This window comes from Boleophthalmus pectinirostris, unplaced genomic scaffold (assembly GCF_026225935.1).
Source record: "Boleophthalmus pectinirostris isolate CB_2022bp ecotype Guang Dong unplaced genomic scaffold, ASM2622593v1 HiC_scaffold_13, whole genome shotgun sequence".
NCBI classification, from domain to species: Eukaryota; Metazoa; Chordata; class Actinopteri; order Gobiiformes; family Gobiidae; genus Boleophthalmus; species Boleophthalmus pectinirostris.
Genome location: NW_026571036.1, coordinates 3597376 through 3623283, shown reverse-complemented (window position 1 = coordinate 3623283; position 25908 = coordinate 3597376). Strand labels below are relative to the sequence as shown.

The window sequence follows — 25908 nt, the reverse complement described above, 5'->3', positions numbered from 1 at the left end:
CAGTTTCATCAGTTTAAAACCAGTCAATTACACTGCATATCCCCAATGCATTTTATTTTCAGTACAAGAATAAGATCACAAGTGAATGAAACTGCTTTTATGTGTATGAGATGGGGCTGGACTGGGGCTGTTGTGGTTAGGGTTTTCTCCTGTGGTGTGGCATGTGCAGATGATATCACACCCCTTCACCCCACATCCCCCAGACTTATAATATTTCCAGCGGCACCAAAAACTCTCTCTGATGAAGCGCTTGTTGCAGATGCACATGTACCTTGGCCGTCACACATGTGTAGCGGGAGAAGTAACATTTGGCTTTGGAACAAAGCTGCATCTCTCCATCTCTCACTGTGGCAGTTCAGGTCAGAGTCCTGCACCAGGTCGGGTCAGAATCCTGCACCAGGCCGGGTACCCGTGGACATAAGAGAACCCCGAGCAAGTGTCTGCAAAGCACGATCGGGCGACAGCTGCGTTTACCTCCATGCAGCACCGAGCTCTGCTCCGGTCCTTTCGCCTGCGGTCACCCGATGGTCTACATGGGCACACCTTAGTCCTGGGTTAGTCCTGGGTTAGGGTTAGTCCTGGGTTAGTCCTGGGTTAGTCCAGGGTTAGTCCCTGGGTTAGTCCTGGGTTAGTCCTGGGTTAGTCCAGGGTTAGTCCAGGGTTAGTCCTGGGTTAGTCCAGGGTTAGTCCAGGGTTAGTCCAGGGTTAGTCCAGGGTTAGTCCAGAGTTTCCCTGGGTTATCACGGGAATGGGCGTTAACGGGTGGAATGTTAACAGGTCTGGGCAGGTGCGGGTCTCTAAAAATGGACCCGTGCAGGACTCTGGGTTGGGTCACATTGGTCACGTGTGGTGATCGCGGTGGCCCAACGTGCACCTCTTGTACCGCGGTGATTCATTTTTGCGGTTATTGCAACAGCCCTAGATGGACTAGATCGAATTTTCAAGAGACAAGACACAAGACGAGACAGGATTTCGAAATAATTTACAATAATCTGATCCATTCTCCCACAAAACCATTAAGAGAAAGTGACAGTTAGGAACTTGAAAAAACAGGTTTAAAATCCTACCCACTTCCTTCACTTTGAAGTAGTTTTGTATAAAGTGCCAGTGGTTTTTGGCTAAAAGAAAAGGTTCTCAAACTGTGGGTGAGGGTCATAAAGGGGCACAGAGTTTCAGTGCAGCACAGTTTGCTTGGCTTATTTTAGACCTAAATGAACATTAATCACATTAAATGGAGATAGATTTTTAAAAACATTGATATATATTTGTGCTAAAATACCTGTAAAATACAAATACATATAGAAAATTACAAAGCTGGTCTTGATTTGGTCTTGATGGGCCGTGGTCTCAGTCTTGTCTCGGTCTCGACCCTCTGAGGTCTTGGTCTTGTCCTGATCTCAGGACCTTGTGGTCTCAGACTGTTCTTGGTCTCGACTAGTGCGGTCTTGACTACCTTGCTACTATCCACCTTTTGCTTTTTTGGAGCAGGAATATGATTCATGTCAATGGAGAATTTGGGAAAAGTTTTGCATCTTAAATATGACATAAAGTCAGTTCATTTCTGTAAAATGTTCAGTGTTAATTTGCACCAACAAGTCAAACTGCACCGATTCTCTGGAGGCTTTAAAACGGCATCTGTGCTGAATTTATTTCATGATATTGGTATCAAAAATTGGCTTTCTGAAAACTTCTCACAACTTAATGATGGAAAAACAGAAACTCTTCTGGCACCAGATGAAAAATTCCTCTAATTAAGAATCGTCTTGGCTCACTGAGCCCCTCAGTCCAGTCCAGAGTTAGAAATCTTGGAGAGTTGTTGGACAAATCAGTGTCTTTGAAGGATCGCTGCAGCCAAGTGCTTAAAAAGTTAAGTTTTTATCAGCTACGGAGCATCGCTGAACTCAGACCAATATTATCCAATGCTGATATTGAAATAATTATTCACTCTTTTAATTCATCTTGTTTACAGTTTTGTAATTCTGTTTTTACTTGTTTAAAGCTTCTACACATAAGCAGCTGTGGGGTTTTGAACAGGAGCAAACAGAAAAATACACGTCACACCAATTTTATCTTCACTGCACTGGCTCCTGTTAAGTCCCGTGTTGATTTTAAAATCTTGGATTTAACTTCCAGAGCTTTAAATCGACAGGCTCCAGTACATCAGTGACTTACTGCAGCTCTCCACCTCAGGTCATACCCTCCGGTCCTCAGGTCAGGGTCTCTTGATGGTCCCAAAGACCCGATTTAAAACTCGGGTTGATGTGTTCTATCAGGCTGTAGCTCCCAAAATATGGTCTGTCCTAACCCCGCCCCCCGTGAGGCAGAATCTATAAACTCTTTAAAAAAGCAGCTCAAGACACTTTTAGCTCTTTAGACAAGCTTTTAGTTGAGTGTAATTCCTCTCTTCTTGTTGTTGTAAAGCACTTTGAGATTTTTAATCTGTGGAAGGTGCTACATAAATAAAGGTTTACTGTACTATTTGAACTATAAGTCGCACCAGCCAAAAAATTCGTAATGAAGAAAAAAACATCACTGAAGGACCTTGGGTTAGACCTGGTTTAAACCTGGTTTAGACCTGGATTAGATCTTGGTTAGCCCTAGGTAAGATCTGGCTTTGACTTGGTTTAATCCAGGTCCTGATTCTGATCATGGTTAGACCTGGTTTAGACCTCAGTTAGACCTAGACTTGGTTTAGGACAGCTTCCAGTTCAGACCTGGTTTAGACCTGGATTAGACCTTGGTTAGACCTAGTTTAGATCTGTCTTTGACTTCGTTTAATCCAGATCCTGATTCTGATCATGGTTAGACCTGGTTTAGACCTTGGTTTAGTCGGGGACTAGACCTGGTTATATTTACCGAATTATTCTGGTCTTTCTGAATCCCGACAGGATGGTTTCGGTGTCACTGAAGTCCAGACTTTGTCCGTCCATCCAGTGACTTCAGGAAAGTTTCATGGTGCATCCTCCCGGTGTCACAAGTTTCTCTCTCACTCCAAACTTTCTTTCTGCTGCTCGATTATCGTTTTCGGCTGAATATTTCACGACTTGCGGCGGGACAGAGGCTCTTTCTGCAGGAGACATGCGCAGTAGAGCCAAGTGACAGTGGTACAGGAGGAACAGGAGTCAAAGGAAACACCCAAACCATGAAAAAAGTGTGATTTATAGTCCAAAAAATACAGTACTTACTTAATTATTTGCTGTCAAGATCGGCAAACGTGTACAAAATAATATAACAAATGATCAGTATCAGCAAAACTAGGCACGATTTTGTTGTCAAATCTTAAAAAATAAAGCTGCTCACTCTTGTTTTAGTGAGCAGAGTAATCTCACCTTTCACACGCTCTTGCAGTTCTCCTGGTTCCTGAACGCTGAATGTCGCGTTGTGTACAGCAAATATTTACGTGACCATGGAAACCAGGCTTTCATATCTTAATTGTTCTGTCAACCTCATCGACGAATTGTTCATGTCGATGCAGACGCAGTGGATTGTGTGTATATGTTAATGTGTTCTTGAGTAAGACACGTCAATCACCTTCCCTGTGCGTAATTACAGCCTGTAGGTTCGGTGAACAGAAAAGCGTCTGTGCAGAGAAGCGACTGAACAATGCACCTGATTATTAAGATATTTTCGGGCCCCTGTGACGCTATTTTCTGGTCTGATGTTGTTGTTTCCTCGACGCAAACAGACCTGGAGTTGCGTTTGCTTCATTCACACACGTTAAACGCACAAATTCTCTCGAACAGTGCTGCGTTTTTTAAACCCCACACACCTTCATTTGGATCATTTTCAGCCCTGGAATTGCCGATTTCTGCTGAACTAAAGGTAAAAGGAGCTGTTGACTTGAAAACTACCGCTTCATGACATCACAAGGTGGAACAGAGCATTCTAAGCTTTGGAGATGTAAACAAACTACTGATAAAGAGTTACTCAAACGTGTGTGAATGAAACAAAACACAACTCCAGGTCTGTTTTATTAGGAGGTAACAACATTAGGGGGTGTGCAAAAATATCTAAAATATCAGGGGTGTAACAACAACTGAAATATCGTGATATCGTATCGTCAAAGTTCTCACAGTAATATCGTGGACCATCCCAATATATCGAATTACAAGTGTCTTTGCTCAAATGAAGAGTTTTGGTGCAACAATAGATTAAAAAAAAGACAGAGGGAACTACATAGACCATGATCCTTTGCTCCATTTCAGTGCAGACGACAGGAAGAATCTAGAAAAGCAGTCAGAGAGCGCAGACCTCCGCCAAGGACTACCCCCATTTTTATATAAATTGCAATAAAATCAGTCTTCCGGATCAGCCTTTGGAATATGAAAGAGGATCCCACTTGTCCATCCCTGAGTCAAATTTCATGGGGTTTGGTCAATAATTAATCGAGATATTGAGAAACAACATTTTTGGCCCCATTTACCACAATGTTAACTAAAATTTCAAAGTGATCCAGAATCCAGGATTTCTTCCGGATCAGCCCCAAAATGAAATCAGTTCTTCCTTTTCACATTTCCAACAAATCCTGAAAATTTCATCAAAATCGGTCCATAACTTTTTGAGTTATGTTGCTAACAGACAAACAAACAAACAAACAGACAAACAAACAAACAAACAAACAGACAAACGACAAAAAACATAACCTCCTTGGTGGAGGTAATAACAGTTCTAACACTTTTAAGTCTTAGTTCTTTGGATTAAGTCTTGTCAGGGCATTTTAAAACGAAAAAGGAGCATATTTGCCTCCACAAAATATCACAATAAATATCGTACCGTGAGATGTATATCATGAAAATATCGTACAGAGAGATTTGGATATTGTTCTCTAATCATGAGCTTTCCCACGATATCGCAATAAATATCGTACCGTGAGGTTCATACCGTGACGATATCGTATCATGAGACTTAGATATCCTTACACCCCTACAAAGTATCAATATATCGTATTGTTCAGTGTGATGATACAATATCGATATCATGGGCTGCTGTACTGATGTATCGCCAAGAGTATTCTTGCATATTTTACTCAATTATTTTGTCACAGTTACAGTTTTGTTGCTTGTTCAGAGGAAGGAAACTCATTTATTTAACATTTTCACTGTTCTGATGATGTTTGTGTTTCATGTGAACTTTGCACAAGAAGTGGTTTAAACAAAGGCTTTTAGACGACGCTCAGCTGCAGCCTGAAGTGACCCAAATCTGATTGTTTCACCCCTATGCTCCTGTTTTTGATCTTTTAATATCAGTCTGAACCACACAGATTAGATTTTTTTCAAATGTGACCCAGGACACTTGGATATGTGCTCCTAAAACCGACATATATCCGATCTTTTGACATGCGACTTCAGTCTGAAAGGTCAGGTCACATTCATCCCACCTACACGTCAGGCTCGGAGTCTCGTCAATGGAGGGAAAGTGAGGTTAGTGAGTTTATTCATATTTGGTAGGATCTCCTTATTTAGGCCAGATTGGAGGGTTCGTATTTCCACCGGGCGATTTTTGAAACGATTGAAAGAAATATCCGAGCGCAGCTACAGACGGTCCTGGCTCCAGCGTCAACGAAAAATAAAGATCCTGCGAGCCAAACACAAGGAGGATAAAGACTCAAACAAACGAATCGACCGTGGACGTGTGACCTGTCCATTTTACCAAGAACCGGACCAGATTTTGGGAGACAAACCCAGAGTTTAGGCGACTTCCATAAACACTGAGGTCGCTCGCTTTGTGTGACGTGGTCGTGTCCTCCAGTGTGCATTCGGGACACTTTTAGGGCGTTTAAAGTTCACACTGGAGGTCACACACAAGCACACAGTTACACGTTAACTGGAAATGTGAACGACCTCGAAAATTCAAAAAAAAATCTGAGAGAATTTCACAAAAAAATCCGAAAAAAATCGAATCAATCTGAAACCTGGTTTAGTATCTGGTTTACTGAATCGAAAGTGCACCGTATCGAGGTATGTATCGTATCGGCAACTTCTTAATGATACCCGGCTCTAAACATCATTATAACATGCTTAAATCTCACAAGAGACAATCATTATTATAATATGAGGCCTTCAAGTTTTAATTATAAGTGGCTGATTAACTCATTGTGTTGAAGTAATGTAGAAAAGCTTGTGTAATTATCTTTTTCCGAATAAATCAATGTGCTGCGTTACGTCGTCGTAAGCTCACTAATTAAATAAATGTAGACGTGAATAGCTGTCCAAATGCCCAAGGTTGTCTGCGCTGCTTCATAATCGCTGCTCCTAATTAAACTGGACGCGTCTGATTGTGTTATTATTGCCAGGTACGATAGAATATACGAGGAAGTACTGTAAAGGAAAGGTTTATACCACGAAAAAGAAAACGCAGAACTGATATCAAGAGGTGAAAGAGGGGACGACCTTTGTGCTCAAGAAGGAGAACTGTTACTTGGAAATAATATGTACTGTATTTTTTGGACTGTTGGTCGCACTTTTTTCATGGTTTGTGGTGTTTCCTGTGACTTATTCTCCGGTGTGACTTCTATATTAGAGGTTCTAGTCTTGTGTGTGAGTATCTGCTGCTCCTGTTCCTCCTGTACCACTGTCACTTGGCTCTACTGCGCATGTCTCCTGCAGAAAGAGCCTCTGTCCTGTCTGTATCATGTCAGTCGATCGCACCGTTACTAAAAATCTAAAATTTAAACAAACTGATAAAGACGACGGAGAAGACTGAACACAAATGCCCCCGAAAACAAAATCAGATTCTGCAGATTTACAAACTGCAAGTCGTGAAATCTGCAGCTGAAAACGGAAATCGAGCAGCAGAAAGAAAGTTTGGAGTGAGAGAGAAACTTGTGACACCGGGAGGATGAACCATGAAACTTTCCTGAAGTCACTGGATGGATGGACAAAGCCTGGACTTCAGTGACACCGAAACCATCCTGTCAGGATTCAGAAAGACCAGAATAATTCAGTAAATATAACCAGGTCTAGTCCCCGTCTAAACCAAGGTCTAAACCAGGTCTGAACTGGAAGCTGTCCTAAACCAAGTCTAGGTCTAATTGAGGTCTAAACCAGGTCTAACCATGATCAGAATCAGGACCTGGATTAAACGAAATCAAAGCCAGATCTAAATTAGGTCTAACCAAGATCTAATCCAGGTCTAAACCAGGTCTAACCCAAGGTCCTTCAGTGACACTGAAACCATCCTGCCGGGATTCAGAAAGACTGGAATAATTCAGTAAATATAACCAGGTCTAGTCCCCGTCTAAACCAGGTCTAAACCAGGTCTAACCATGATCAGAATCAGGACCTGGATTAAACGAAGTCAAAGCCAGATCTAAACTAGGTCTAACCAAGATCTAGTCCAGGTCTAAACCAGGTCTAAAGGAGGTCTAAACCAAGGTCCTTCAGTGACACCGAAACCATCCTGTCGGGATTCAGAAAGACCCGAATAATTCTAACTGGAACTGATGCTGAGTCTGACGACAGCGACACAGAAGAGTTTGCGTCGCTCTGTTTACCTCCGGAGGTCGAGGTCGAGTTGTTCAGAAGTGACACCGAGGATGAAGAATTGAATGGATTTAGTGATTTGGAGTGAGAACTTGTTCTGTTCTGTTGTTTATGTTATAGTTTATCTGAAGAACTGTTCATATGTGACGTTAACAGTCTGTTGTTTTCTCTTCTATTGTTTTTACTACAACTTGACTTTACACAGGAAATGTCAGTTCCTGGTCTCTGATTTTATAGAATAAATTTCCCCCCAAAAGTACGACTTATATTTGTTTTTTTCTTCTTCATTACGCATTTTTTGGCTGGTGCGACTTATAGTCCAAAAAATATGGTACTTAAGTAGAAGTAAAAAGTCCAAGAAATGACTGTAATCATACGCAGTGTCTGATTTATCTTTAAATTGTAGTGGTTTGTTTTCATCTTTGAATATTTACAGATGACACTCTGCACTTTGCTCTGTACATGACTTTGAGGAGACTTAAGTCGACAACATCCAGCATTTTCAACACTTTAAGCTGAACAAATAATGTTTTGGATGATCATTTTCAAGGCCTTTTTCTGTAAAATAAATAATAACTGTAGGTGAGTTTTACATGTTCACCCCCAAAATATCCACACTTTATAAAGATTTATTATTATTGTAACTTTTACTCGAGTAAGAGTACTGTTACACGATACAATATATTACTCAATTTGGCGGAAAAGCATGGGATGGGGTCTGAAATCTATTTACATTTCTGTGTGTATTTGTGCAGCTTGTTCACTGTTTCAGAGTGGGATGTTATTGCCCTCTAGTGGCCGTATCAGTCCAAACACCAGTGCAGTTTGCTTTACTTTTCTTTTCTTTTTTTTTCTTAAAGCTCTTGAGGTTGTTTTGTTTAAAGCACTTAAGTTTTTAGTTTTTGCAGCACTTTCATAAAGCACTTTAGGTTGTTTTCGCAGCACTTTCTTTCACAGTCTTTCATAAGTTGCTTTGTGTTGTGCAGGTCAGAAAACAGCGGAGGACATTTGTATAAAAGCTGTGTAATGTGTGTAACGTAATAACCGACTCACTTTGTTGCGCTAAATCTTCCGAAGCGACTTTCTCGAGGCTTTCACGACGTCTTCTGAAGGTTACAGACGTTTTACTTTTCAATAATGATGGAAGTTATCAAAGCGTTTCGCCACTGTAGATCAAAAGTAGGTCAAAATTATCGAAATTCTGATACTAATCGATACTAAAACTACCTGGACCACTGAAGGATCACACAGATATGAAACCAAACTGGAATAGAAAAGAAAGTATTACTATTTAATGTTGAAAATCACATTATATTGTCTAAATAAAGGGTACTTTCTAATAATTATCGTCGTGTGATCAGAATCAAATACAGGGTATCTTGAAAAACAGACATTCTGACAGTTAATAAAATGAAATAATAAAAGTAATAGTAATTTTTTATCATTTCGAATAATCGAATGAATGAATATTTGTTTGGGTAATAACTCAAAAACAGTCTAAAACTAATAAAACTACTTCAAAACAAAATGAAAGTTCTTATAATTGAAGTACTTTTACTGCTGTTTATTGTGTTTTTTCTGTTTTCCTCGCTCATTCTTTTGCTCTTGTGGGTTTTTTTGTTCCAGGAGGCCACAACTACGACAAGACCCAGGTGGTTCTGAACACACGGGACCCCAAGAGGCTCCAGCAGCAGTGGGTCATCGAGGTCCTGTAGGAGTTTTACTGAAGTGGACCTTAAACGGGACTTTACACGGGACTTTACGTAGGATCTTACATTGGTACTTACATTGGACTTTATCGGGACCTTTACATTGGACTTTACAGTGAATCCCCGGGCCGTAGACCGGTACCGAGCCGCAAAAATGACCACGTGGACCGTGCCTAATCCCGTACACCGTGCCTTTAAACCAGAACTAAAACAGGTCTAAAACCAGGACTAAACCAGAACTAAAACCACCACTAAACTAGGACTAAACCAGAACTAAAGCCAGGACTAAAACCAGGGCTAAACCAGAACTAAATGAGAACTAAAACCAGGATTCAACCAGGATTAAACCAGGACAAAACCAGGTCTAAAACCAGGATTAAACCAGGTCTAAAACAAGGACTAAACCAGAGCTAAAACCAGGACTAAACCAGAAGTAAACCAGAAGTAAATCAGAACTAAATCAGAACTAAAACCAGGACTAACCAGAACTAAAACCACTACTCAATCAGGACTAAACCAGGTCTAAAACCAGAACTCAACCAAGACTAAACCAGGACTAAACCATGCCACGTTAATTATGCACCGCGCCTCCTCTCGTACACTGCCGATCTGTGAAAATATCGTCCCTAAGAGCGCCGCCGCAAACACCCCAACCCCCCCGGTCCACGAAATATTGTCGGCCATAAATCGGTACGTGGCGCAAAAATGTTGGGGACCACTGCTTTACAGGACTTTACAGTGGACTCTTTACATTGTACTTTATAGTGGACTTAATAGTGGCCTTTACCGTGGACTCTAAAGTGGACTTATGAAGTGGACTTTATAGTGGACTTGTGAGCTGAAGCACTAGTATTGAGAATAGACTTGACAGTGGACTCTACAGTGGACTTATGGATTGGACTTTACAGGACTTTACAGTGAACTTGACAGTGGCCTTGTAAAGTGGACTTGTAAAGAAGTGACCTTTACAGTGGACTTGTAAAGAAGTGACCTTTACAGTGAACTTGACAGTGGCCTTGTAAAGTGGACTTGTAAACGTGACCTTTACAGTGGCCTTGTAAAGTGGACTTGTAAACGAGGCCTTTACAGTGGACTTGTAAAGAAGTGACCTTTACAGTTGACTTGTAAACGTGGACCTTTACTGTGGACTTGTAAACGTGGACCTTTACGGTGGACTTGTAAACGTGGACTTTACGTGGACTTGTAAACGTGGACTTACAGTGGACTTGTAAACGTGGACCTTTACTGTGGACTTGTAAATGTGGACTCTACGTGGACTTGTAAACGTGGACCTTTACGGTGGACTTGTAAACGTGGACCTTTACAGTGGACTTGTAAACGTGGACCTTTACTGTGGACTTGTAAACGTGGACCTTTACAGTGGACTTGTAAACGTGGACTTGGTGGACTTGTAAACGTGGACCTTTACGGTGGACTTGTAAACGTGGACCTTTACGGTGGACTTGTAAACGTGGACCTTTACGGTGGACTTGTAAACGTGGACCTTTACTGTGGACCTTGTAAACGTGGACCTTTGTGGACTTGTAAACGTGGACTTTAGGACTTGTAAACTAACGTGGACTTTACTTGTAAACGTGGACCTTTACGGCGGACTTGTAAACGTGGACCTTTACGGCGGACTTGTAAACGTGGACCTTTACGGCGGACTTGTAAACGTGGACTTTACGGCGGACTTGTAAACGTGGACTTTACGGCGGACTTGTAAACGTGGACTTTACTACTTGACGTGGACTTACAGTGGACTTGTAAACCTGGACCTTTACTGTAGACTTGTAAATGTGGACCTTTACAGTGGACTTGTAAACTGGACCTTTACGGTGACTTGTACTTTACTTGTAAACGTGGACTGGACTTGTAAACGTGGACTTTACGGTGGACTTGTAAACGTGGACCTTTACGGTGGACTTGTAAACGTGGACCTTTACGTGGACTTGTAACGTGGACCTTTACGTGGACTTGTAAACGTGGACCTTTACGGTGGACTTGTAAACGTGGACCTTTACGGTGGACTTGTAAACGTGGACCTTTACGGTGGACTTGTAAACGTGGACCTTTACGGTGGACTTGTAAACGTGGACCTTTACTGTGGACTTGTAAACGTGGACCTTTACGGTGGACTTGTAAACGTGGACCTTTACGGTGGACTTGTAAACGTGGACCTTTACGGTGGACTTGTAAACGTGGACCTTTACCGTGGACTCTACAGTGGACTTTTTGGACTTTACAGGACCTTACAGTAGACTTGTGAGCTGGAGTACTAGTATTGAAAATGGCACTTTACCTCTGCTACTGCTAGACTGTAAATATCCCAGTGGACGAGACAAGTCCAGACTTTTTTTTCCTTTCATTTATAGACAAAAGTAAAATTGAGGAAATATTAAGGGCTTCCCGCTTTGCTAACTGACCACGGTGTCCTTTAGTACTTTGACTAGCCGCATGAATGTTGAATATAAAACCAGATTATTTGAGTGTACCAAAATGATTGTGTGGATGTGCATATTTTGTTTTTATCAAATGAAAGGCCGTAGTCTCGTGTATCTACGTTATTTGACCGAAGGCTAGTGTTTCTGTCGAGCTCTGAGTTTGGAGTTTGTCGTCTGAATATCTGTAACGAATGACTTGAACAGTGTTATCACGTTGTATTTTATCAAATGTATAATGTCTTTACTTACAGCTGCTTGTATAGAAGAGCCTCACTCCATGTATCGAACTGACTTTACAAGTTCATGTTATTTTGTCAATAAATTTCTTACATAACACTCGCTCTTGTTGATTTACTTTTATACAGAAAATACATCACACTCAGGCAGTATGGATATTATAGACTTTACATTGGACTTTATACAGGACTTCACGTTGGCACTTAGATTGGACTTTTGTACAGAAAATACATCATACACAAGCAGTATAAATATAGACTTTACATAGGAGTACAGTGGTCTTTTACAATAATAATAATGCATCAGTTTTATTTAGCGCTTTTTTGGACACTCAAAGACGCTTTACAGAGCATTATTCATTCACTCCACACCCAGTGATGGTAAAATACTACTGTAGCCACAGCTGCCCTGGGGCAGACTGACAAAAGCGAGGTTGACACTCTGCACCATTGGCCCCTCTGACCAACACTCACACACACACCATTTTCATACTAGGCAATGAGGGTGAAGTGTTTTGCCTAAGGACACAACAGTTTTTGCGACTGGCGCCTCCTGTGGCTCCTGATTTTCCCAGTGTCTCCATCCAAGTACTGACCAGGCCCTGCCCTGCTGAGCTTCTGAGATCCGACGGGATCAGGCTTTGACAAGCAGGACTTTTATACAGAACATATGTCACACAGGAAATTTTTCCAAAATGATGTGATCATCTAAAAAAGTTATTTAGTTGGATGAAAAGAAGTTTTTCTAAAATGGTAAGTTAGACACTGGTTGGTAGTAAATAATTAAAATCTATATTGCTTTTCTTCAGCAGGGGCCTCACCATCGCCGCTTTGAAGACAGCAGGAAAGAATCAATAAAATTATTCAAATTAAGCAAGTTTATCTAAAATAGTGCAGTGGTGAACTGAGAATAGTTTCTTGTCCAGTATTTTAACAAGTTGTTAAAGTGATTCAGCTGTTGTCATATGGATAATATCTATGTCTTTATTTATTATTATTTTATTTTATTTTTTTATTTATTTCGGTCACAGGTATATGTCTTTACTCACAGCTGCTTGTGTAGAAGTTCATAGTATTTTTTTAGGGATGATTCAAGATCTCACGAAACAAAATTACCACAAGATCGTGCACATGAGAAAAATTATCTTGTGAGATTTTTTTTCCATGTATTCACATTTATATTGGACAAAAACAGGTCACGTGTTGGTGAGTTACGTCTTTGACAGTTCCAAAAAACAGTGCTAGAATGGAAACAAATCTAAGAAATCAAATAAATTTAAAAAATGTGAGCCAAGATTGGAAACTGAATCATGAAACTTATATAACATAATGTTCAAATCTCGTCTTGTCTCGTCCCACCTCTATTATTTTGTCAGTAAATTTCTTAAATATTGATTTTTGTTGATTTACTTTAATAGAAAAACAGACCACACAGAGGCAGTAGAATAAGCTCCATGTTTATTGGTAAAACCCAATAACAAATGTTTTACAGTGCATTTGTTTTATACTCACAATGGTATTTGGCAGGGTTTTGAACAATGTTGTTTTAAAATATTTGACAACACAACGAAGAAAGAAAAATCACTTTAAATAAGTAAAATAAGCAAACTCAAGAAACCATAAACAAATGTGAAGAGGAGACATTTTTGATGGTTTTATGGTTTTACAGCAAAGTTCAGACTGGACTCAAAACGTGGTATTTCACCTGAATCTGTTATCCTTTTGTTTTTATGTTAGACTTTCAGAAATTCCACATAGCACCATGTAACAGAGAGCCAGAAATCAAACTAAAATGGTTTTGGTTTATTTGTACAACCTCAAATTTTTGGCTTTTTCAGAGGTTTTCAGTTTTCTTCAAATCCCAAACTAAAACATTAACATAATAACACAAATAAAGCTACAAATGTGCCTCAATTCAACAAAAATATTTCTGAATTGAAGCAACATAAACGCCAAGATGCATGCAGTATCTCTTTTCTAAACTTCTAAACAAACGCACGTATTTTGAAACCCTGTAAAATAAAACACGATTATGCCAAACTGACTTTTCTAAGCTATTTTAGATGATTGTTCCCTCATCAAAACACACATGGAGTTGTTTTTCCTTAAATTTATCTGGAAAAAAATGTGAACTGAAGAAAATACAGGATTGGAATTTTCCCAGGATTGTTGCGTCAAAGGTAGAAACCCTGTTCCGTCCGTAACTCATGACCTGATAACACGACAGCGAGTTTATTACAACTGTTTGCTCTTTTTTTTTTTTTAGCCTTGTTGTAATTCCCTCTGCTGCCAGTAGATGGAGTCATACGCCAGATTAGAGTACGGGGTGTGCCCAAGTTATAAAATAATGCCTGTTTCCTTGTAAAGCCATTATTTTAAGCTGTAAAACACAAAATCAAAGCAAAGCAGAGGTACTCAAGGGCAAGTTTTAAGGCCAATAACAAAATAAATATTGCTCCTCCCTGATCTGTGTGTGTGTTTGTGTGTGTGTGTTTGTGTGTGGAAGCGTCACTGCTGGCTGTACACCTTGTTTTCCGGATTTTCCGTGTTGTCGGAGGTCAAGGGGCCGCTCTGGTCCAGCGCGTCCGCCTGGGAGCCGTCGTCGTCCTCGGTCACTCTCACCACGGTCTTGCCCCTGGCGTGGCCCTGCTCCAGCTTCAGAAAGGCCTGAGGGACCTGAGAGAAGGGGAAGTGCGCCTCCACCACCGGCAGAATCTGAAAACACAGACAGAGGGAGGATTAGACCGGCGTGGGTGTGAATGGACGCAGGGTCAACTAGAAGTCACTTTGAGCATCTGTTTTTATTACAGTAAAGTGTAGAAACTGTAAAAGCAGACAGAGCTACCCAACTGTGTTGTTTCAGTGCAGCCAATATGAAAAAGTGATGGTGTATTCAACAGTTCTGTTTTTATTACCGTATTTTTCATACTACAAGTCGCACTTTTTTCATGGTTTGGATTAGGGATGGGCATGATTAATCGATTAATCGATAATTGATCATTAAGAATTTCATCGATTACATTCATTTTAAACGAGAAATCGAATGTATGTTGCTGTGTGTATCGTGACCAAACAGGTGTGTACATGTGTCTCTGCATCAGAAGGAGCGAGACACAAACAGTGGGTCAGTCTGTAACGAACCGAAGCACAAATGTGGATTTAACGATGATTTGTACAAGAAATTCCACACTTTCCGTTGCGTTGGGACAAGTGTGAGTCCATGTGCACAGTGGATAAAGCAGCACATATGTTTCTGTGTCCAGTGGGAAAAAGTTTTTGTCCAGGTGAGAGTCGCTCAATGTGGATGACGAGGCCCCGCCCCCCTCCCCCCGTACGCTGTCCTGGTTTTGACAAACGCAAATCTGGTCACACTGACCTGTATTCACCTGAGTCATGTCTTTTAATCTGACAGAAATTGAACCACATCAGCAACACAAGAGCTGGAGTTTTATCTTCACTTAGTTTATGCAAATTAGCGATGCGGATTTAAGTTTCGTTTCTGTGAGATTTGCACAAAACTGAATTAAACACATTATAATGTCAAACAGCTGATGTGGATCTAGAGTCGTTACGGTTTATTTGTCGTAAAGTTGAATTTATTTATGCAGATTAGTGCAGATAGTAATAATAATGATGATCATTTTAATATAAAAACGTTAATGATTAATCGATCGTTAATTCTTCCGACGATCGATTAAGAAAATTTCATTGAATGCCCGTCCCTACTTTACTGTAATAAAAACAGATGCTTAAAGTGTCAGAAGTGTAGAAACTGTAAAATCCTGTCTAACCTACCTAACGGTGTTGTTTCAGTGCAGCCAATATGAAAAAGTGATGGTGTATTCGACAGTTCTGTTTTTATTACCGTATTTTTCAAACTATAAGTCGCACTTTTTTCATGGTTTGGATGTTTCCTGCGACTTAAACTCCGGTGCGACTTGTATATTAAAATTTTCAGACTAACAGCCACGAGAGGCTCTAGTCTTGTGCATCAGTTTTCTGCGCATGTCTCTGGCAGATGTCTTGCTGCAAATAGTGAACTATGCAGAAGAAAACAGTAATCGAGCAGCAGAAAGAAAGTTTGGAGTGAGAGAGAAACTCGTGAGGGACTGGTAGAAAGCGGGAACCGTGAACACAGCTTCACGGCAACGGGGAGGATGCACCATGCAACTTTCCTGAAGTCACTGTGTAAATGTCTGCCAGTCCAGCAGATGGCGCCCTAGCCTTCGTTCAACCACACCCCTCCAGAAGTAAAGAGCTGCATTCAGAACTTGCTAGATCCATGCTTGAGCCATGTGGAAATGTCATGTCACCATAAACTTGCAGCCCTCAGAAAGCGGAGCGAGGAACTTGTTTGTTCATTTTATATGTATTAGTAAATGTGATGAATTTTGGTTTAATTACCATTTATGTTATTATATTTGATTTTATTGCTAAATATTCATGTTTTCTGTTTTTCTTTCCCGTGTAGTTTTCACGGTACTATTTGATGTTGCTTAGATCAGTAAAAATATTGGCACCAGTCGAAGCGCTCTGCGTTTTGATTGAATCTGAGGGACCGTTACACACTGAGTGACACCGAGGATGAAGAATTGAATGGATTTAGTGATTTGGAGTAGGGCTGGGCGATATGGATAAAAAAATATATCTCGATATATTTTGCTATATCTCGATATACGATATATATCTCGATATATGTTCAAGAAAAAATAACCCCCTAAAACTGAAAAAACAAATCTGCCAAATTCCATGAGGTCCTTTTTTTTTAACTGAAGTGTAAGAGGTCGGCAGTTCATATAGGAACATTTAAGATTACAAAAAACCCTAATTACATAAATAATAATTTAACTGTAAAATAAAAGAAATAATACATATTTTCTTCTTTTCATTCATAAATAAAACAACTCAACACAAGTTCATATTTGCATTAACTCTGTTCTCCAAACCAGAACCATGAGCTCATTTAGCAGAAGAAGCTCAGGATGTTCCTTATTTCAAAAGATCCATGTTCCAGCAGTGAGGAGCTCTGAGGTTTAATCCCACAATCCACTGCAGATCAAACCAAACGTTTCCAAACACTATTGTACAAGTGACACTGCAGCAGATTATTAATTAAAATATTCTGCATAAATAAACTTTAAACTAAACTTTACAATATATAAAACATAACGACTCTAGAGCCACATCAGCTCATTTGACATTATAATGTGTTTAATGCAGTTTTGTGCACGTGTGTTTACATTTTACAGAAACGAAACTTAAGCGCATGACTCATTTGCATAAACAGCACTTCTCATGCAGCTCAGCTCGTTCAGCTTCTTTCGGGCTAAAGGACGCGACTCGGTGGAACATGAGGATGTGCTGCTGATGGTTTTGTCTGTAAATGGTTGAAAAGGTTCGTGGTGCTTGAACCTTTTCACTGGCACCAACTTTCGGCGTTCATGGCGACAGTGACGAGTGAAGGAGACACGAGCAACAAAATCAGGGAGGCGGGGGCGCGCGAAGGCGACGAGAGAGAAGATAAACAAGCGAAGCGGCGAAATCAGAATTGAATATAAGCATTATATCGATATATACGATATGTCAGAATTCATATCGAGTTTAAAAACTATCTCGATATATTTAAAATATCGAGATATCGCCCACCCCTAATTTGGAGTGAGATCAAGAGTTTGTTAAACTTATGTTGTTTATGCTATAGTTTATCTGAAGAACTGAAGAACTGTTCATATGTGACATTAACATATTAACGCCTATTCAGCCTGTTGTTCTTTATTCTATTGTTATTATTAACTTGCCTTACAAGATGGTTGGTTCCTGGTCTCTGATTTCATAAAATAAATTTCCCCCCAAAAGTTTGACTTATATATGTTTTTTTCTTTGTTTTTCTTTGTCTGGTGCAGTTTATACTCCAGAGTGATTTATAGTCCAAAAAATACGGTAATCTCCTAATGCAATTCTACAATGAACCTCCTGTCAGCAGTGTCAGCAGTCACCTCCAGTCTCCCTAAAACCTTCAACTTAGGCAAGAAATCTCGGGGTAATAATGGACTCAGACTTGAACTTTAACAGCCACATCAAATCAATAACATCTGCAGCCTTTTACCATCTAAAAAACATCGCAAAAATCAAAGGTTTACTGTCTAAATCAGACTTGGAGAAACTTATCCATGCGTTTGTCTCCAGTAGGTTAGATACTGTAATGTTCTGCTCACTGGTCTCTCCAAACGAGCTGTGAGACGCTGCAGAACATCCAGAACATCCAGAACATCCAGAACATCCAGAACATCCAGAACATCCAGAACGCTGCAGCTCGGGTCCTGACTCGAACTAGGAAGTACGAGCACATAAGTCCTGTGCTCAGGTCTCTGCTCTGCCCCCTGTGGCTCAGAGACTTTAAAGCAGCTCTGTTTGTACAAGTGTCTCCATGTTAGTGTCATATGAACCATCTGCACTGTGAGGAGCTCAGGGACCGGCCTCCTGCTGTAGTCCTGGTTTAGTCCCGGCCTCCTGCTGGTGCCCAGAGTCACGACTAAACAAGGGGAGTCAGAGTTTCAGATTCACGCTGCTAAAACCTGGAACAGCCTGAACATGTGAGACAGACTCTTCTTTGACTCAGGTTCTGTTTAGCTCTGCACTCTTCTTAATTTTATGCTGATTATGTAGTTTTTGATTTGTTTGTATTGTGATTTTAATGTATTTCTTATTCTGTAAAGCACTTTTAATTACTTTGGGTACAAATTGTGCTGTACAAATAAACTTGCCTTGCCTCCTCAGTACAATATTTATAATACATGTCGAGTTTTGAACCACGAGGCAGTAAAAAATGGCACTCCAAGATGTGAAATAGATACAGAGAGAGACAAGAGAGAGAGACAGACAGAGAGATGTACAGGGAGATATATAGAGGGAGATAGAGAGGAAGAGATAGACAGAAGGATAGACTTGATTAATCCAGAAGGAAATTGCCGTGCAGACTGTTGCTCACATTCAGACATCACAGACACAAAAGGAGATACACTGAATGTCCTAAGAAAACTGCACATTATGTACAGAAACGATACAAGAGTGGGGACACCGGGTACCAGGACACCACAGACCGGTAAAAAAAAAAAAAAAAAGAGCACAGCTTTCGCCTGATTCTAAACATCTCATCTCTCAATTCGTGAACTGTTTTAATACTTCTGTCTCTATCTGCGGGAGGCATGGGGTAAAGATTTAAATTCTGACATATCTGCTGAACTCTGGGAGAAGTCATTGAGTGCGTTTACATGCACATCAATAACCCGGTTATGATCGGGTTTTTTGAGTATCCCGGTTTCTTGATGGTGCATGTAAACGCAGTAACCCGGTTATGGCAGTATCCCGGTTATTAGAAACCGGGTTACTGTAGCTGGTTTATTCCGATAGTAACCGGGTTACTTGTGGCATGTAAACGCAGTATCCCGGTTACTGCAACATAAAGTTGAGTCGCATGTGTCCAAAAGACACTTTCCAGCCTTTCACCACAACAGTAGTGACATAAATAAATTGACCAACATAAATAAAGTGACCAAACGAGTGAAAATGACTGTAAAATAAAGAGCTGCGCTAAACCTGCACACGTACAATCTGCACTCGTGTGACGCTGAAAAGCTAAAACATGAACTATCTCCTATACTCTATACACACAGAACACACTTACCATCATTAGCGCCTCTTCTGTCACAGAAATAACACACATAATCCACAGAGTCGTGTCATTTAGTCCAAAAGAAACTGATCGCATCAGCGGCACAAGGAGCGAGTTGTTTTTATCACCGCTAACAGTTTATGCTAATTAGCCTACGGTCTTAAGTTTCGTTTCTGTAAAACATAAACAAATGTGATCAGAGCTGAATTATCTGATCAAACGGGCTGATGTGTCTATAGTGTTTATGGTTTATATGTTGTAAAGTTGAGTTTATTTATGCAGAAGATTTTAATGAAGAATCTGCACAGTGGATTGTGGGAGATCTCGTAGCTCCTTAGCTTCTTATGCTAAAGGAGCTCACGGTTTGTATTTTTCCTGGTTTATTAAACCGATTTAAGTTAATTTTTGCGCCTGCGCATTTGTAAGATTATGTCAAGAAACCGGGATACTCCATTTGATCATGTACACGCGGATATGAGTGTCCCGGTTTCTCAGTGCATGTAAACGCAGTAACACGAATACTGACAGAACCGGGATATGGCTAATAACCGGGTTATTGATGTGCATGTATACGCACTCATTGGCATCAAATTCATTCATGTTCTATTAACAGTCGTTATCATCTTATCCAGTCCAAGGTGGTGCACAGGTTACACTATTCTAAAACTAAATTGAATAGAATTTTTCCAACAGTGTCTTCCCAGTGTGACAAGTGTTTCTGTGCTGAAGGAAAACGTGCTCATCTTTTTTTGGTTTTGTCCACAATTATTTACCTTTTGGGCCACAATTTTTAAATGGTTCTCTAATTGTTATTCCAGAGACATTAAACCGGATTAGAGTTTAGCCATATTCAGATGCTCCACAGACGATCTGGGACTTACATCGGACGTTTGGCGGGCGCCGCAGCTTGGGATGGTGGTGGATAAAAAACGTGTTCTGTTGACATGAAAGTCCACTACACCTCCAATTTTTGAACATCGGCTCCTTGAAATGGTGTCCGTTATCCAAATGGAGCGTATTCGTTTGGACACCATGAACAAAGAGCAGCACATAAAGCGATATGGGGAGCACTCCTGGCTCAGTGCCACATTGCCACAATTTGATTAACGGGACATACATATTTGTATTTTTTTGGTTGACTACTATACTGTTTATTATTGTCAGTTGCTTGCTTGTACTTTTTATTTTGTCTTGTCTGGCAGTTTGTCTGTGTTTTGTTGTACCTGTATGTTCTTTTAAAAGAAACAAATATTAATAAAGATAATATTTTTTAAAAAGAGCACTTAAAAACTCAATTATGTGTGGATTAAACAACACACAAACATGTTTATGACGGCAAAGGGGCATTTGTGTTAAACATTATTTGTGGGGATGTAACGATATCCAAATCTCTCTGTATTTTCACATGGTGCGATATTTTTTGGAGACTAAGAAAACTGTGAATAATACTTTTCATTTTAAAATGCCCTTGGTTCTGTCATAATAAGCGCTTTGTGTTGCATTTTTGCATAAAAAGTGCTCTATAAATAAAGTTTCATTGATTGATTGATCCAAATAACTAACATTTAAAAGTGTTTAGAACAGTTATCTTTTCATGAAATCTGGACTGAAACAGGATCATGATCTATGTACTTGCTGCATCATAATTACCGTATTTTTCAGACTATAAGTCGCACTTTTTTCATGGTTTGGGTGTTTCCGTTGCGACTTATATATTCAAATTTTCACAGTGAAGCCGCAAGAGGCTCTAGACTCTGCGGCCCTTTAAACCTTTTAATCCGGCCCACAAACTGCAATAATAACCTTGTTGAGTTTTATTTTTCATGCATTTCGGCGTTTCCCAGTAGATGGCGCACTATATAAATATACATTGAGGTGCGGCGTATGTTGGCCGCAATGTGTTATGGGAAAGTGTTCTTACAGGAGTTATTCGGACCATGAGTGAAGTAGTAGTGTTCAAGATATAACTTTGCACTGCTTCCATTTTGAGTTGATAAATATCATAATATAGATGTTGTTATAGTTAATGCACAGAATGTTTAAGAGTCTTGATACGATTTTATAGCGTGGGTTGTGTTTGATAGTAAAATCTAATTCCTCACAAGATCTTTGCCTGTGGGTGCATGGAGCAGATCTGTTGATTTTTTGTGTGTTGCTGATGGAATTAGTAGTACGTAGTTTCCTATACAAATATGGAGCTGATGATTTTAGGAGTGGCCGCGAGTTTGTTGTTTAAGAAGTGACACCGAGATGAAGAATTGAATGGATTTAGTGATTTGGAGTGAGATGGAGAGTTTGTTAAACTTGTTCTGTTCTGTTGTTTATGTTATAGTTTATCTGAAGAACTGTTCATATGTGACGTTAACAGTCTGTTGTTCTCTCTTCTATTGTTTTTACTAGAACTTGACTTTACACAGGAAATATCTGCTCCTGATCGCTGAATTTATTAACCCTCACGCTCTCCTCTGGATCACATTGACTGAAATTTATTTTTAAAATAAATTCTTGGCAGGCGAGAAAATACATTTTTGAGTCTGACTGACCCACCCCAAGAGAGCGGGAAGGAAAAAAAATTTCTTCGGGTCAATGTGATCCCGAGGAGAGCGTGAGGGCTAAAAAAAATTCCCCCAAAATGCGACTTATATCTGTTTTTTTCTTATACTCTGGAGAGACTTAAAACCCGAAAAATACAGTATTAATTTAAGCAAAAAGACTTGTAACTCAGTATATTGTGATGGCCCGTTATGATATTTCAGTTATTGTTACATCCCTAATTATTTGCGACATTCAAAATCCAATATGAACCATAAACAAAGTCAACAAATTTGCAATCAGTGATAAACAGCAAATTACACCTGAGAATTGATATTTTGCAGTGACATCGTGCTGAGGATAGAGCTGCTCAATTATGGAAAAAATCACTATCACGATTATTTTGGTCAATATTGAAATCACGATTATTCAAATGATTATTTTTTTAGTTACACAATGCATTTATTCAGCATTTTTCTCTCAAAAAAGACCACTTTATTATTGATAATTTACGCAAAACTTTCAAATTGACAATAAATTCAGGCTACAAATATGAACCTTAGAGGAGTTTTGCGATGTATTTAAAAAAAATATATACTTTGGCATAGAAAAACATAAATGTATCCAAACTGAAATATATATCCAGCTGCTCTGCAATTTCTATATTCAAAAAACAAAATAAATATTGTTATTCATATTTAAAAAAAATATTCCAAAATAAACTTTCTTAAGCTTTAATCGTTTCAACCCGATTATATGAGTTTGGAGATCGTTTGACGCAGAAATCGAAATCAAAATTCAATTAATCGCGCAGCTTTAGCTAGGGGTCCTCTGCATGTATTTCTATGGCAGAATGTTCAGCAGTTTCCATGGTGATGTAACACTGCCAGCAAAATTTTGAACTAGTGAAGACTAATGATAGGGCTGGGTATCATTAAGAAGTTGCCGATACGATACACACCTCGATACACAGGCCACGATACGATACATATCTCGATACAGTGCACTTTCGATTCGATATGATATATTTCAAATCGATTCGATACGGTTCAATAAAAAATAAAGGCTAAATCGTGGCTGTGATACTAAAAGGCTTTGTTAAATCACTTCTTATGCAAAGTTCATATGAAACACAAACATTTTAATCATCAAAACAGTAAAAATGTCAAATGTGTCGCATAAATGAGTTTCTTTTCACTCCACAAGCAACAAAACTGTAGCTGTAACAAAATAATTTAGTAAAACACACCTAAAAATACTCTTGGTGAAATATCGATACAGTAGCCCACGATATCGATACTGTATCATCACATTAAGCGATACGATATATCGATATTCTGATATTTTTGCACACCCCTAACTAAGGAAAACTCCAGAAAAGCCTGTGATCAACACGTCCTGTAATGTTATTTGAGAGGGACTAGTTCCAGCTCAGTCAGTTCTTTCTGGCTGGATTGTGTTAAAACAAAACACAGATTAAAGTCTAACAAAGCCTCAGACGGAGCAGTGCTTACGGTTAGCATCACACACACACACACACACACACGTCGGGAATGTTGATGACATCAGCTGCAAACGATCAAGCTCTGGCCTGTCCTTTAAACTGTCGGCACTTCGGGAACGGGATGATGTCACTTGAAAAACCTCCACAAAGCACAAAGCTGACCGTTAAACTCCCCCCGTGTGTGTGTGTGTGTGTGTGTGTCTGTGTGTGTGTGATGTTTGTCCGCGGGCCGTCCGTTCCGTCGAGACCCCTCCTCTCTCTCATCCTGTGTGTTTTGAGAATGTGATGAGGCTGGACGTTCCTGTGGCGGTGGGTCACTCTCTGGCTGTTGTCGCGGTCAGCAGCTCCGGTCGGTTCCCGGTCTCGGCTCTGTGAATGGGGACGGGAAGTGCGTGCCTGTGTGTGTGTGTGTGTGTGTTGTGTTTGTGTGTGTGTGTGTGTGTTCGCCGTAAGCCCGCGGACAAAGAGCAGAGGAGCGGGCTTTTTGGCGGCTCAGCACTGCTCTAATCCGCTGTCCCGGTCACTCTGGGGTCGGCGCTGTGGCTCCGAGGCTGGACCAGAGAGAAGCCAGCTCAAGTGTGGACATCATCAGTCCAGTCAGGGACCCGACTCCAGATCCTGAGCTAGTCTTGATCAGGACTACTTCAGCTCTTTAGGCTCTATTCACGCTTACGTCACAAACCAGAAAGACGACAACTTCCGGTGTAGGGCTCACCGACCGACTGTGATGAAACCCAAAGTACAGTATTTTTCAGACTATAAGTCACACTTTTTTCCGTGGTTTGGGTGTTTTCTGCGACTTATATATTAAAATGTTCATACTGACAGCCATGAGACAAACTAGGCTTGTGTCTTTTACTCCTGTACCACTGTCACTTGGCTCTACTGCGCATGTCTCCTGCAGAAAGAGCCTCTGTCCTGTCTGTATCATGTCAGTCGATCGCACCGTTACTTCTGCACCACTGAACAATTTAACATTTAAACAAACTTATAAAGACAAAGACTGAGAAGACTGAACACAAATGCCCCCAAAAACAAAATCAGATTTTGCAGATTACAAACTGCAAGTTGTGAAATCTGCAGCTCAAAAAACAGAAATCGAAGCAGCAGAAAGAAAGTTTGGAGTGAGAGAGAAACTTGTGACACCGGGAGGATGAACCATGAAACTTTCCTGAAGTCACTGGATGGATGGACAAAGTCTGGACTTCAGTGACACAGAAACCATCCTGTCGGGATTCAGAAAGACCCGAATAATTCTGTAACTATAACCAGGTCTAAACCAGGTCTAAACCAGGTCTAAACTGTAAGTTGTCCTAAACCAAATCTAGGTCTAATTGAGGTCTAAACCAGGTCGAACCATGATCAGAATCAGGACCTGGATTAAACAAAGTCAAAGCCAGATCTAAATTAGGTCTAACCAAGATCTAGTCCAGGTCTAAACCAGGTCTAACCCGAGGTCCTTCAGTGACACCGAAACCATCCTGTCTGGATTCAGAAAGACCCGAATAATTCTAACTGGAACTGATGCTGAGTCTCTGTTTACCTCCGGAGGTCGAGGTCGAGTTGTTCAGAAGTGACACCGAGGATGAAGAATTGAATGGATTTAGTGATTTGGAGTGAGATGGAGAGTTTGTTAAACTTGTTCTGTTCTGTTGTTTATGTTAAGTTTATCTGAAGAACTGTTCATATGTGACGTTAACAGTCTGTGGTTCTCCCTTCTATTGTTTTTACTACAACTTGACTTGACCTGACCGTGATAAAGGCTGAACTGATATTTGGAAGCTGACATCAGACCCACAATTTTTCCAGTATCGCTGTTGATATCTGACACCTGTATCGACCTGGAAATCTAATGTCTGAGCCGAGAGTGTTACAAAGATGGAACAATGATTTTTGAGGGGAATTTTTCTTTGTACTAGAGTTTTTCTGCACTTTGAGCTGTTGAGGCCTGAATTATGAACTTCCACGACTCATTAATGACACAAATTGTAAAGACTTTAGAGTTGCATTCTGTTATTTATTTATTGTGTCCATTCAGAATACTTATGTGGATTCTTCTGCTTTATGATTTGTTTAAAAGAATCATTTAGTGTCTATATTTACATCATCAATATACAGTGTTGGGAAGGTGACTTTTAAAATGTATTCCCCTACAGATTACAGATTACATACACCAAAATGTAGTTTGTAACGTAATCCATTAAATTACTTAAAGTGAGTAACGTAATCTGAATACTTTGGATTACTTGATTTGCTGTAGAGAAGCAAAATCTAGGATATCGTAACATAAGACTTTACTTAACCGTACTAAAAATATTATTGATAGAAGA

At 40.0% G+C, this 25908-nt stretch overlaps 2 protein-coding genes across 2 annotated transcripts in view; one reads left to right on the top strand and one right to left on the bottom strand.

The window, feature by feature from the left end:
- The window catches only part of LOC110172315 (beta/gamma crystallin domain-containing protein 1-like), a 184750-nt gene extending 175204 nt beyond the window's left edge, over positions 1-9546 (top strand). The window contains exon 22 of the mRNA XM_055149441.1: positions 9108-9546. Coding sequence (XP_055005416.1) covers positions 9108-9196 — 89 coding nt within the window. The 3' untranslated portion in view covers positions 9197-9546. The remainder of the gene's footprint in view (positions 1-9107) is intronic.
- A 3764-nt stretch (positions 9547-13310) lies between these two features.
- LOC110175657 (reticulon-4-interacting protein 1 homolog, mitochondrial-like) overlaps positions 13311-25908 on the bottom strand; it is a 44744-nt gene continuing 32146 nt past the window's right edge. The window contains exon 9 of the mRNA XM_055149443.1: positions 13311-14585. Within this exon, the coding sequence (XP_055005418.1) occupies positions 14379-14585 (207 nt within the window). The 3' untranslated portion in view covers positions 13311-14378. The remainder of the gene's footprint in view (positions 14586-25908) is intronic.